Source organism: Bombus pascuorum, chromosome 15 (genome assembly GCF_905332965.1).
Source record: "Bombus pascuorum chromosome 15, iyBomPasc1.1, whole genome shotgun sequence".
NCBI classification, from domain to species: domain Eukaryota; kingdom Metazoa; phylum Arthropoda; class Insecta; order Hymenoptera; family Apidae; genus Bombus; species Bombus pascuorum.
This window is the reverse complement of record NC_083502.1, coordinates 1,221,662-1,236,682: the sequence shown is the minus strand read 5'-3', so window position 1 is coordinate 1,236,682 and position 15,021 is coordinate 1,221,662. Positions and strand designations below refer to the sequence as shown.

General features: G+C 30.1%; 1 protein-coding gene across 6 annotated transcripts; it reads left to right on the top strand.

Moving 5' to 3' along the window:
- The first annotated feature begins 220 nt into the window (after nucleotides 1-220).
- LOC132914947 (UTP--glucose-1-phosphate uridylyltransferase) lies at nucleotides 221-14,807 on the top strand. Of its 6 annotated transcripts, none has more exons than XM_060974488.1 (11): nucleotides 4,857-5,112; nucleotides 12,232-12,449; nucleotides 12,525-12,733; nucleotides 12,881-13,063; nucleotides 13,179-13,384; nucleotides 13,471-13,546; nucleotides 13,641-13,787; nucleotides 13,862-14,000; nucleotides 14,065-14,202; nucleotides 14,286-14,452; nucleotides 14,537-14,807. In XM_060974488.1, exons 2-11 carry the CDS (start codon nucleotides 12,386-12,388, stop codon nucleotides 14,747-14,749), a joined length of 1,542 nt encoding a protein of 513 aa, XP_060830471.1. In that variant the 5' UTR covers nucleotides 4,857-5,112; nucleotides 12,232-12,385; the 3' UTR covers nucleotides 14,750-14,807. The 6 variants fall into 6 exon arrangements, with proteins under 6 accessions (XP_060830473.1, XP_060830474.1, XP_060830471.1 ...); XM_060974485.1 differs by having other exon boundaries at nucleotides 12,185-12,449; XM_060974486.1 differs by having other exon boundaries at nucleotides 12,167-12,449.
- The last annotated feature ends 214 nt before the right edge of the window (nucleotides 14,808-15,021 follow it).

Here is a 15,021-nt window from a genome sequence, read left to right as displayed (position 1 = left end):
AGAATGAGAATCATATAATTCTTATCAACATAATGATTGCTATTTTAATGCATGTCTGTATTTATATATATTACAGGAATGAATAGTTGATTATATTGCAGATATACATACATATATATAATTTACATATATGCAGATTTAATTCGCCAATGGCATGTGTATGCACTGTACGTTGTCTGATAGTCTACCGGATCCATAGATTGAGTACAACTGCTACATATATAGGTACATATAAAATCTAAACACGGTGGCCGAGATCCAAAGTGGAGACTTTATCTTTTGGTAACCTTTGCAAGATTACTGAAGACGAGCACTAGGAAACAGCTTCTGCGTGGACTAAGGAGGTTAATAACGATGCTACAAGTAGATGACAGAAAGGTAAAAAATCTATTCGTTTCCTTCCCCACTCCACTTTTATCCTGAAACATTGATTCACTATAAATATTCGTAGTTTTATGTTATAGAATTTTTATTCAGAATTTAATGTTAATTCATAACATACTCATATGTTTCTTTACCTATTAAATGTTTTCAAATTATCAAATAATAATCGATGCATTTTTTTGATAACGTCTTAATTTTGTATATACACAGAAATCTTACCCTTTTTACACGTTGAGGTTATGTGTATTTTTTCTGCGATCATTATGCCTTATTATTTATTTCATATGATCAATTATTTTGCTTTTTGTTTATGCGTGATTTTAATTGGATTATTTCATTTAAGACATGTCGAACGCATGATATCTTTAAATAAATTTCCTTGTCATTATGTTATGGATGGTAAAATAAAAATAGATGTGTGAATATGAAACGTCAAGATCGTAAATATAAATGCAAATTATAGACGTTTTGTATAATATATAGGTGTATATTATTTCAAGAACAGAAGGTTATCTGTAGGCCGTAGTTGTCATAAGTCTAAAAGTCATTTTGCTTAATTCGTTACTGTAACGAAGTCTAAAAGTCATAGTAACGAATTAAGCAAATATTGCTTATTATTAATTTCAATGATATAAGGTTATACAGTATAACAATTATTTATTATTACTACACTGCGGATTTTCATGCGAATTCATATTTTTTAGAATATTAAACTTGCAGTTTACTAATTTGATACTAAATATTTAAAGATTTATTTTGATTTTTACTTCGTATATTTATTCTATAATAAATATTTCAAAAATCGTATGAAAACAATAATTACATTGAAATATTATGGTCAGGTTTATTCATTCATTCATTCATGTTGCCAAGCAATTTGTAAAATAAAAATTTCGTTTGCTTATTACGTTAATATAAAAATATTTGTTTCATGTCACAAGAGTACATGGCACACTATGATAGGAAGTATGACAATATGATACAAAAGTAATATTTTTAGAAAATTTAGAAAATTTCTTTAACATCGGTTATTTTTAATCGTGCGGAGTTTCATCCTTTTTTATGATCATACTCTTCCAATCTACATGCCTAGAAACTTATTTATCCGAACAAGTGGGAGGATGAAGTAGTTCGGATAACCAAACAGTTTCTATAATAGACGTTTACACGCATGTATAGTATTCGTTATAAGAATAAGTCTTTTATGTATTACGAAATACACTCAATCGTAGTTCGGGTAATAGAGGCTCACAAATAAACAATTATCGACGTGAGAAGACGATGAAACATTAAACAATTATATTAAAAAAGTAAACACAAGGAAGAACATAATATGAAATATAAATTCCATAATATAATTGTAATAAATCGGAAGTAAAAAGTTTATTTCAGAGAATGTTGTATAAAAATAGATTTTGGTTCGTTTCAATTATTATATAGAAAACATTGTAATATTCAATATTAAATGTACGATATTAAAATTGGTTTCATTTAGAAAACACGTGTTTTTAATATTGCTCTCAATTATTGCAGTAGTGAGACTATTTGGCAGTTTTCCTATGTACAAAACATCTTATTTCGACTACGGGTAAACATTAGTATATATTCTTCCTTGTAAGACATTTATGACGCAAGAGGCTTACTTACGATAAGTATATCGTATATAAAATTTCGTCTGTTATTTTATATGCATATAAATTGTAAGGAAATGTATCAAAACAATTTTGTTTGTCTGCAAACAATTTATTTATTATGAAAGTTAGTTATTATTCATCAAATTCTTTTAAATATTGGCTGAGTCGCATCAACATTGGTTATTAACAACTTATTAACTTGTTATAACAATTATGCGTTAAGTTCATTTATTATAAAAATTATTCATACATTATTTATTAAAATTATCATTCCTAAAATTTCAATATTATCGTTCTTTTTTCATGTTATCAATTATTACATACATACATGTATATACATGTATATTTTTTCTGAGGCCAAGACATACAACTATTACAAGGTAGGAGCGAGTCAACGATTCGCACTCGTAACACGCTATCTTCAGATAATCTTACCGAAGGATTGTAATTCGAGTCAATTCGAGTAATTTTTTTCCGAAAGAATAACAGATAGATTCGCGTATATTTCCAACTATACATTTCCGACCTTTTTCAATCCTAAACACTGATAACCTTCTAATTCGTTCACTGTGATTAATTTTTTTTTTTACAAAGTTTCGTTTCAAACCGACGGAAAATTCACGAGTCAAGATTTATCTCATTGAATGATAACCTTCAGGGTGGCTACAAGCGGGTGGATTGAATGGCCAACTGGCGAGAAATTTTAGTAAGTCGCTTTGTGTAAATGCAAATTTCATTGACTAGCTTAATCGACTGTCGATTAAAGATCGAATGGCAAGTAAAATTGCGTGTGCGAACGCAAATTTTGGTTATGTAGTTGTTAGTAAAACGTAGTTGTGTTCAACATCGATCACTGAATCCAACTCGATAAATTTTCTGGTCGATTAGAGTTCTTTACCTGGTATCCTTTGCCAGTCAGCCATTTAGCCGACCGTCAATTAAGCTACTAAATTTGTATGTACACAAAGCGACTTACTAAAATTTTTCATCAGTCGACTAAATTATTATTCGAGTTTTAATATTTTAACTACTACTAGTTTAAAAGACGTAAAGTTTATACTAATTAAAAATTAATATGTTGGAAATATAATATATAGTTCCAATAAAAATAACGTGATGCAACAAGCACGCAATTGAAAGAATTATTAATTCCTCGTGTATATTATATAATACACGAGTATAAAAAGTCAAGTTGCTCCATTACTTGGCAATTCTCGTGCGTATACTTGTGCAATAGTTTACATGCGTACTGTATTTGTCGTATCTATTGTATTAACTTAGATATGTCTATTATCCAATCAAAAAGATGATTGAAAAGTAATCTTATTGTTTCGCAATTGTTCAGATATCCAATATTTTTCGACTAACAACAATAACATCGCTTTGTAAACATCGGAAAAAAATTCCACATATCTGGATTAAATTGCGTCCATAGAACGAAACAGAATGCAAAAAGTATAGCAAAGTTCAAATCTGTGTCGTCGTTGAGAATGTTCAAATTATTCCATTGCTCATTAAAATCGTGGCGCTTACGTCGCCAACCACTACGCATATTTTCCTATTTGCTATCATTTGCACTTTCGTAGTACATATATATAAATCGAGAAAGAACTTTGAATAATGTTTTATTGGGATAAGGAGCACAGACACGCGGCCAGATAAGAAATTCTAATGTTGTGATGCTATTATACGACCTCGTCAGCGATCACAAATCACTTGATATCGAGTCGATTATACTGCCACAGTTGCAGAGTCACGTTGATTGGTCCAATTATGATAAAATTCATGGCCAGAGGATAACTCGATAACAGTTTCAAAAGACATGTCTTTGGTCGTCGCGCATGTAATGGATTACTTACGAAGGAAAACTTTGATATATATATCGTACGTGTTATATAAAACATTTTAATATTGTATTAACATTGTAATGAGACACGATCGTTACAATTGTATTGGTTGAATTTGAAACCAATTTGAAAACGTATAAAGAAGTCGCAAGATACTTTTTATAAACATACAGTAAAAGAGAAAAGTATTCGTACAGTTAGAATATAGAAATAAAGGAAAAACGTTCTCTTCAATGCATTATTAAATATATGCAAATATACATAACTATATATTATACACAGACACCTACATACATTGTAAATAAGATAAAAGATAATTATAAGTATACATAAAGGTTAGTCATATTATTTGGTAAATCATAACGAGACTAGATTCACGTCATGGTAATATAATATTTTGTCGAGACAAAATTCGTATAGTAGTATTAATCAATGTCCATGTTGTAAATAATATTCTATAGGCTTGCCTCTTTAACAGATAACTACTCATAATAAAGTGGGAATAGATAGTACTAACGATAAGTATTTCCTATTGTTTGTCATGATGGAATGTTACCATACATGAATTTTATTTCATTATAAGTTATCAAACAGTGTAATTAATGTTTGTTTGTATACGTTTATGTACCACCATAAGCGTCCGTAGGTATATATGTAATATACAGTTTCATAAATTTAGATATATTCAATAACATGGAAAATATTGCTCTCTTTATTTCTACATCTCCGCCATATTATTTTTATATATCATTAATATTTTTCCTTTCTGCTGTTCAGTCTACTAAAACAGTTTAATCTCACGGTTTAACCTTAAAACGCTAAGCGTTAAACCAATGGTTGTCGTTGATTAATTCTGTAATTTACAACCTGGTTATATCTCGGCTATATCGTTTAATAAATGCTTACAACCCAGCGATTCACTTGTTAAAAATGATGTCCGAAGCCATAGCAAACGTGCTTCCTATCGAGATACGACGATTTATACCACGATGACAACACGTCGACGCTCCTCGAAGATACATTGACTCGGGCGCTCGTGTCGCGTTCAGTCAGGTTTCGCTCGTTCGAGAATCGAAAAGCTCGGTCCGCATGCGTCACACGTAACCCCGACGAGAATTTAAACAATTGTTCGCACGTTTTTCTACACGAGTGGAAAATTGACGCGCGCGCAAACGCTCTCGCTCTTCTCATTGAGCTTTGAGAGAGATATACAGATATATTATATGTGAATGGTATACTTGTTGAATGTAAGTGATTGTGTACCCGGAGAAAAGAAACAGAGGGTGTTGTTTTCCATGGTTTTGCTAGGATTTTGGGATTTCTCTTCAAAATCAGTGATAACGATTCACCAGTTCATTGTTCGTTACAAAACGCGACTATACCATATATAAATGCGACCAAGTTAATCATAATACCGAATGCAAGAACGTTGTCAGTGTATTTACGCGAGTTTTGCATAAAACGTACGAATTTATTCTTTTCTTCGTACCTGTTGGAAATTTCGCTTTCATGGTTCTGAAATAGTCGTTATGACTTTTGCGAGTCAATGCTGACTGTGTTAATAGAACTTGTATTCTGTCGGAAACCTGTATGTAACACGATCTTTATTTTTATCTCGAGGATTACATTTTTCTAACTAGCACGTTTGTTCAAATATTACATAGCTATTAAGTAGATAATAAAATTGTTTATTATATCTCTCTATTTTATGTAAAAGTATTACTAACTGTTTATTAATTTATATAAATAGCTAGTTTATCTATATTTTGAAAAATAATTCTCGTTGAAGAGATACAAAAATTCCTTTTATTAACCTATATTTAAGTAGTATGAAAATTACTGTCTTCTTATAACCGTTTCCTAAATTATATTTGATTGACTTTATATAAGTAAAAACAACCTTTTGGGATGATTTTAAATATTTGTCTAGCTTTTCCTCTCTAAACCTTTTATGTAATAATTAAATTTATAACCATATCCCTATTATAACAATTAAACTTAAAAAGAAGAAGAAGAAGAAAAATAAAAATATCATAGTTAGTTTTATAAAAATATTGCTACGTATAGAAAATATCCAATTTGGTAATTCCTATTTAATCAGTTGAATACACAGCGATGTTCATTTAGTAATTTTTTCAAAACTTCCTTTCGACACTGACATCATTCTTGTATTCAACATATACAATTCGTTCCACTTATCTACTATATTGCATCACACAAACAAATCGTGATGTCTACTACGTTCAATGAAATATAAGTCGCGTTTTACGTCCGTCCGATCTTCTATGTATTTTGTATTTATCTTTTGTACATAATACAAGTTGGTAAATTTAAATACATATAAACTTTCCATTCATTCTCATGTAACTTCTAAAATTTTCTGTTATCTGTCCAAAGGGTAGTTTTTTGTTTTGCTTCTAGAAAAACACATTGTCACATTCGGTAGATAACGATAATCAAACGAATCTATCATCGAAAACGTCAATTCAAGCCGCGATTAGATTGAGTGCAATCGTTCTTTATAAATGCTTTGTCATATGCGCACTGTTATCTAAGATCTAGCAATTGCATCTTAACACAATACGATTAAAATATGTTCGGTATGTTACATCATGAGTGTTGGTATCTCGAGTTTGCTTTAAAGCAGTGTTATTAAAAGGGATCAACAGAAATGCACTCGTCACGGGTATTACGCTAGTGATAATTCTTAATGCGTGTCATGATCCCCCTTTTTGCCCCCTATCATATAATTTCAGAATGTTCTACACGAATGGAAATTAATATTACTTACTACTTTTTTTATGTGTCATAATTTATGAATACGTGATAAACAGATTGCAGATAGTTATGCAATTTTCTATTTTTATGAATGAAATTAATGGAATGAAATCTAAATAGAAATTTGTTTCATATACTATATACAGTAATAGGTGCTTTACTTTGGATATCATAATATTATCATATGCTATATGTATCCTTGTATCTTTAAAAAAAATACATAAAAGATTCGGAGATTATTAATTACAGATTTATGATTTATTAATATTTTCATTTATTTCATTAACGAATTTATTACATTATATGTATGTATATCACATTTATATATTATATGTATAAACTTTTGAAGATTTCTGAAACTATAAGCATAAATTATATAATATTCTTTTTAAATCGTAAGTAATTGCAAAGGAAATAAGAATATAAAAAGTAAGATTATGCAGTTAAAATGATTAAAGTGAATTAATTAAATAAAATGCAATTTTTCATGCAACGAGATAACATTCTTTCATAAATAACGTTTTGTTTAATGTTTTCTTTTCAAAGAAATTGTAGAAGATAATGTATCGTTTCAGCATTGTTACAATCATCCCTTTAAATACTTGAATAGTCCTTTGTTACAAAGAGGGAATAATCACCCTTTTTCATGTTTCTTATCTCTCTCAGAAATAAAAATTATGAAGGAGCAGTGAATGCAAAGACCAATTGATATATTCGCTACGATTGAATAATATTCGTTATCGTTCGTTGAACGAACTTTTCGTTCCTTCCTCGTAACACGATATTACCTCGTAAGTTAGTAGGTGATAAATTTGAATAGAAAAAGCTAAAAAAATATTAAAATTATTAATTCAATTGTGTAACGATTCGACACAATCGTGAAGAATCTATTCATACGAAGAAGCGTATGAAAGTATCTGATTTCCATAAAAAGTGAAGTCGACTTGCGGTTTCTTATTCTTAGTGACATTATGTATTTTTCTTTTCACATGTCTCTTTGAATCGATTATTCGTATAATACAAGAGCGTGAAAAGGAATGTATACGTTGCTATTTAAAAGTCGTAAGGTGAATTTCGTTTTCTATGGAAAAACGTACTTTCAGAAGCTCTTTTCACACTAAGAGATCAAAAAAATTACTTCGAGAAATTTTTATTTACTCTTGGAATCTAAAAAATACAATTGCTAAGAATTGCTACGTAACAAATATGTACGACGTAAACTCTTACTATAAGATATCATGAAGAATTTTTCTCGCTTTTGTGCCGATTATTTAAATATTGATTATACAAATATGTATTTCGCAACTTAGCTCGAATATTACGTTCAAAAATCCTCCTTTTATCTATACAATAGAATTCTACAAATAATTCAAAAATACAAGAAGTGGAAAATTTATAAAAATTGTCTATTATCACATTTGTTACTGATATTGATCATCATTATTTATTGCTATAATTTATCAAGGGTGTTTAATGTTGAAGATAGAGCGACGGAAGATACTAATAAATAACATAAAATTGATTTCTCACAATCTGATATTTTAACGTAATTTTTATATTTATCTCCAATTACTTTCAAGTTTCAGTTTTTACATTATACGTGACATATTTGATCAGAATGCAACCATTTACATACTTTGAGGGTTCAGCAAGAATAATCCAAATACCATGTAATTCATCCAGATAATATTTCATTCCTTGAATTTTAATGTCGTTAGTCAAAATTTATGAGAATGAATGTTCGAATTAAAAAAGAATAATATTTTACACGATATAAAAAGCTGATAATCGCATTGAACTTTTAACACTTTAATCTTTTCTTCATATTTTTTTTCTTTGACGATTGACGATAAATCGGCGAATATTTATCTAATGAATTTTATCGGTTGACTCTTAAGGTTCTTTAAAAAATGAATGTGACTAATACCATTATCTTATTTCTGTTCATTTTACTCACAGAAAATATCTAATTCTAATATTATTTGTTACTTAGTTTAACCAGTCCGATAATTATTCGGTTTCAATTAATAAAACGATGTATTTTTTTACAATTATACAGAGACAATTAGAAATAAAATATAATAATAATTAAATATAATAATAATTAAAAGGTATGTTTATCTCAAGTTAGGTAGGAAAGAAAATTATGTGTTTACGTAAAACAAGAACTCGTTAAATTCAACTGCAACCTTATCTTGCGATCTGACGATAATCTTTTTGAAATTAGTCTTTCCTTAGAACAAAGACAATATTCACGTAGTTTAAGGTGACAGCTTCGAGTGATTTTTGCATGTCGATAATGATTTTGATAAAAGTAGCTTAAAATAATATCAATGTGCGCAGTTACATGTCTTTCGTATTGGTTCTATCAAGAAATTAGTATTTATAAAATTCATTTATTCATTTGCAAATGTATTACTTCATGTGGAAAATTACTTACGATAATTTTATTTATAGCTTTGTCCTTGCAATTAATAGTTACACACTGCGACAAAACTACAAGACGTACACGAAAATTGAGAAAAATTATATTTAACTGAGGAATTCTCACTCAGGAATCTTCTTTCATTTGTAATACTATCGTTTACAATATAGAAACATATCTATTGTTCAGTTCTACGAAATACCAAAGGCTGTCATTCCAAGAATTTGGATAATCGACATAAACATATTTTCTTTGCGAAAGTAATGAATTATTCGTGTAATTTTCACTGTAGTAATTAGTTTTGTGTTACTGGATGTGTTATATATGAAAAATGCTAGTCCTTATGTTAACTATACAGTAAGATGCCTCGTGGAGGCAAATTAATGAGTAGCTTGTAAAAGGGAAAGTTTTCATTGGCAAAAGTACCGCGCATATTAGAATAGCCGCCTTACTTTACGTAACTATCTAAAGGATACGAAAAGGTACTCGAAAAAGCATCCCTGTTTTTTTTTTTTTTTTTTATTTTAGTTTTTTACAATTTGTCCTTATGGACATTTGGTAAAGTGTTATATCTTATTGGTGAAAAAACAAAAAATAAAATAAAAATAAATATAGCATGTGGGTGGCTACCCCCAGCGGGGTGCCAGCTTCGTTTTTTCCAAGTTATATCTTTTATGATGCATCCCTGTGGACGCCCAAAAGCTACAATTACTCGAGAAAGACGTGCTGTTAGCTGTTTTTGATAAGTATACTCGTCATGAAGAAATAGCAATATTTTGTGTTACAATGGACTCTGTTGGTAATAAAATTAAGAAATCAAACAGTCATTTCATTACAACTTAATTCTATATTGTAGCAAACACACATACTCTGTGTTTGACGAGTGTACTCGTCATCGCTTACATTTTACTTTAAATGTACACATTTTGGGTACACACTTCTCGAAGAGATCGCAACAACTAACTTGTTAAGTGTGACATAGAATTCAGCTTTCATAACACGACAAATTGCAACAGAAGATGTAGTCGATACAAGTATAAGGAATGTACAATGAATAATTAAAGGGTAAGCCACTTGAACCGGCCAAAACTTCCGAAGACATCGCTTTTTTTTTTTAAATCGTTTATTTTGCCAAGACGTAGCCATGCTATATTATGTGTCGTGGTTTATTTCTTTTTTATTTTTGTTTTTTGGATTTAAGCCGCTGGGGAGCGGAGCTTTTGTGTATTCTTATTTGTGTTGTATTTTTTGTTCTGAAACTTGGCCGCAAAACAGGACTCTTCGGTAGTTTACTTTTGTGCGCTGTGGGATTTTTTGGGGGGGTGGCGGGATGAGAGCGAAGGGGAGGGGGATGTTAAATTGGATTATTTACAATGTTTACAGTATTTACATATTTACAGTATTTACACCTAGGTTACACGGTGGCAGAATTGGATTTTGTCGAATTGGTGGTTTTCACTCATATTTTATTATGGGTTTGGTATCCACCAATATTTTTCTGTGTTTGTCTTTAGTGTCTTTTAGGGGAAGGGCCCTGTTGTACCTCCACCTGGTGTCTGCGGTCTGTCCGTTTAAGTTTTCCTCGTAGAGTATTGTCTTTATCCCTATTTTTCTTTTTATGTGGAAAATTATCGGGATATTATTTTGGTCTTGGAGGTAGTATTTCTCGTCTAGGTATAGGAACGCTTCTGGGGGGATGTAGCCTGTTGTCATTGTATTTTTGTAATATAATTCATTTGGGTATAAGCCGCTGAAGATTAGGCTGTTTTCTTTTATTTTTGACGCTTGTGCGAAGTGATTTCTTGCTAGTTTTAGGATGTGACAGTCTATGCGGTGAATGTTGGCTAAATTTTTTTATTTTTTATATATTTTTTGTATCCGCTGTGTTCGGATCTGTAAGCATTCGGCTGAAGACATCGCTACAAAAGCACGATTTGATTTCGCGGAGAGAAAAGTGAAATAAAACATGAAGGGAAGTAATATTTTCAGACGAACGCTTTAACTTAGGATGCTTCTAATGGCTTTCATTATTTTTTATGACTTCAGAAAGGACAAACTCGTTAAACAGAAAAGACAAATGGGTGGAGAGGGTGTTACGGTGTAGATAACTATAGATTACGCTGGTAAAAGCAATGTCAAGTTTGTTTTCGATAAAATGAAGAGTAAACTCTATATGTTTAAACAATATGTTTAAATGCTGTTAATTAAATATGCTTATGAAATGGCTACACAAAATTTCACAAATAACACAAGTAACAAAGTATGTTAAAAATTTTCTGGAAACAGAAAATATCGAAGTATTATTATGGTTTCTCAAATCTCCAAATCTGAATATTATTAAAAACTGCTAGTTTTTTGCGCAACAAGTTTATGCACATGACAGACAATTCAATACTATAAAAGAGTTAAACAACTGTATTTTAAATGAATAGGAATCGTTGGATCAAAATAACATAAATTTATACAAAGTATAAATTGTATAAAATTGTATAAAATTGATACAATAGTTATACACAAATTTCATGAATTATTACTAAAGAAAATGATCGAAATGATAAGAAACAAAGATGGTAGTACACACTACGTATTAATGGATAAATATAAATTATTTTTCATGAATTATTCCTATTTATTTTATAAAAAAATTTCTTGTCTCATAGTTAGTCTTTCATTGAAAAATCTACAATTGTAAATAATCTCTACTTAAACTGAAATTGTTACAAATATTTTTATCAGGATACATATATCTGTTTACTGAAATAACTCGATTCTACTTTAACAATTCTACAAAATTATGTTTTTATATCAGCAAAATCATAGCTGTCTCGTAGTTTTGCCACGGAATGTATCAGTACAATCACGATAGTCTCATTACAACACTAATGAAATTTTAAAATGTTTCACATAAGATTCATAATACATTCGCAGAAGGTTTCTATAAGCGTCCAAATATTTTCGTACCACTGTACATATGGAAAACTTGATTCATTCATCAAATATCAATTCATTTTCTCAAAAAGAAACTACGATCGAGAAACAAAATAATCATTGACGATGTCACCAAGAATGCGTAAACAGAAATATATTCAAACCATTAGGATCTTTGTTTGATTAAGGATCGTTTAAAGGGAACCAGGAAAATAGTACCTTCTTTCTCCATAAGGCTGCCTAACGAGTTGCTCCTTCTTAACAAGTTCTTTCGGTAACAATCTCGAACAAATCTAAACAAAAATAACATTCTAAAAAGAAAGAGACAATAAATAAATAAATAAAAAAAAGAAAACGGGAAAGAAAATATAAGGAACCGTCTATACGTCATGCACGATCTTACGAAATTGGATGGTGGCGATGGCAGGCCCAGCGTATTTTTCAAGAGACAAGGTATTTATCGCTCTGTTTTTCAAATATCCTGGTGAATAAATCCGCAGGCACGCGGTCATCAACGCAGTCCCTCAGATACACAGGCATTCCGCGAAAGGACTAAGAGGGATGCCCTGAACGAACTCCAACATGAATTAGAGAAACTAGAGGAAAGCGCAACAGGGGAGGTCAAGGAGGAGGTCCATCGACAGTTCGACGGCTTCACTCACCTCTTCAAACGGTTTCTGCAGGAGGAAGGACCTTCGCTAGAATGGGATCGCATACAGAAGCTGCCCGACGATGCGGTAAATAATAGTTTTTAACTTAAAATTGCAAACGTAATTGAATATAGCGAATTACCTCGTAATTTTGTAACATTTTTCCTTGAAAAAGATATTGAAAAGGCAAGATAAATTTAATTATAATTAGAAAAAATTTAATTATATTTTTAGATAAGAGATTACAATTCCTTACCAACTCCGGAAGGAGAAGAAATGAAGGCACTTTTAAGCAAGTTGATCGTTATAAAATTGAATGGTGGCTTGGGAACTAGTATGGGATGCCATGGTCCTAAATCTGTAATAGCAGTACGTAATGGGCTTACGTTCCTAGATCTGACTGTACAACAAATTGAGGTAAATATAGTATTATAAAATATATATGATTTAAAGTTATATGGAAATGTTTAGAGAAAAGGAAATTTATCTTATTATTTATTATTTCTTTTTTTTTCTTTTTGTTTTTTTGCAGTATTTGAATAGAACTTATAATGCAAATGTCCCGCTTATTTTGATGAATTCCTTCAATACGGATGATGATACACAACGAATTATTAGAAAATATAAAGGAATAGATGTTGATATTCATACGTTTAATCAAAGTTGTTATCCTCGTATAAATAGAGATTCTTTACTTCCGACTGCAAAACACTGTGATGTTAATGATGACATTGAAGCGTAAGATTAATATCAAACAATTTTTTGACACTTATTTATTAAATACACATATTTATTCATATATGGATACTTATACTCATTAATAGGTGGTATCCTCCTGGTCATGGAGATTTCTATGAAAGTTTCAGAAATTCAGGTTTATTAAAAAAATTTATAAAAGAGGTACATATGTATACATTATGATTTTTTAAATTAAGAAATATGTGATGCGCGTACAGTATTATTTATATTTAATAAATATTTTCTCTCAATACAGGGACGTGAATATTGTTTCATTTCAAATATTGATAATCTAGGTGCTACCGTAGATTTCAAAATTTTGAAATTACTGTTAGACAAACGTGAAGCTTCGCCTCTTGAATTCGTTATGGAAGTTACTGATAAAACTCGAGCGGATGTTAAGGTAATATAATCTTTTCTTATAAATTGAAATGTTAAAATTTTTTAAAACAAGCATATTTTTATATATTTGTACAGGGTGGCACACTAATCAAATATGAGGATAAGCTACGCCTACTTGAAATTGCTCAGGTTCCAAAGGACCACGTAGATGATTTCAAATCTATAAAAACATTTAAGTTTTTCAATACAAATAATTTATGGATAAAACTCAGCGGTACTTATTTCTCTCTTCCAATTATACAATTCATAAATGTAATATTTATTTCTTATCTTGTTAGCTATTGAAAGGGTACTTGAGAAGAATTCCTTGAATATGGAGATTATTGTAAATAATAAGACCTTCTCGAATGGTTTAAATATTATCCAATTAGAAACAGCTGTTGGAGCTGCTATGAAATCATTTGAAGGGAGTATTGGTAAGAGGAAACCAAGATTGTATGTTCTGCGTGACCTTTTAAATTTTCTTGTTGGACGTACATATATATAAATCTGTAAATAGGTATAAACGTTCCACGCAGTAGATTCTTACCAGTGAAGAAGACTTCAGATTTAATGCTTGTTATGAGCAATTTGTATATTCTTCGCAATGGTTCATTAGTAATGAGTCCTCAACGAATGTTTCCTACAACACCTCTTATAAAATTGGGCGATAATCATTTTTCAAAGGTTACTGTTTCATTTCTATAATTATAAATCACAGATATTTGACAGCTGGAATATTTTGTAATTAATGTAAAATTTTCCGCATAGGTTAAAGAATTCCTTACTAGATTTCCAGCTATACCAGATTTATTGGAATTAGACCACCTTACGGTATCAGGTGATGTTACTTTTGGAAAAGGTGTAACTCTAAAAGGAACTGTTATAATTATTGCAAACCATGGAGAACGCATCGATCTTCCAGCAGGCACAATTTTAGAAAATAAGATAGTTTCTGGAAATTTACGTATTTTGAATCATTAAATAATATATAAAAAGAAAGTTTATCTGCTGCATAATATAAAAATCAAGAAAAAATGCATATAGTGTACATTTATTTAATATTACAGATGACGTATGTACAAAATTTATAAATTGAAAATAAATAGATATTATTTCAAAACTAGCAATTAAGAATATGGAGTAAAATTTAAAAATTGGTACATCTATATTTAATAAATTTTGAATTTTATTTTCTCTAAAACTAAGGGTTCTATGAACAATTGTTATTCTACATTTCCAATTTATTTTTTCAC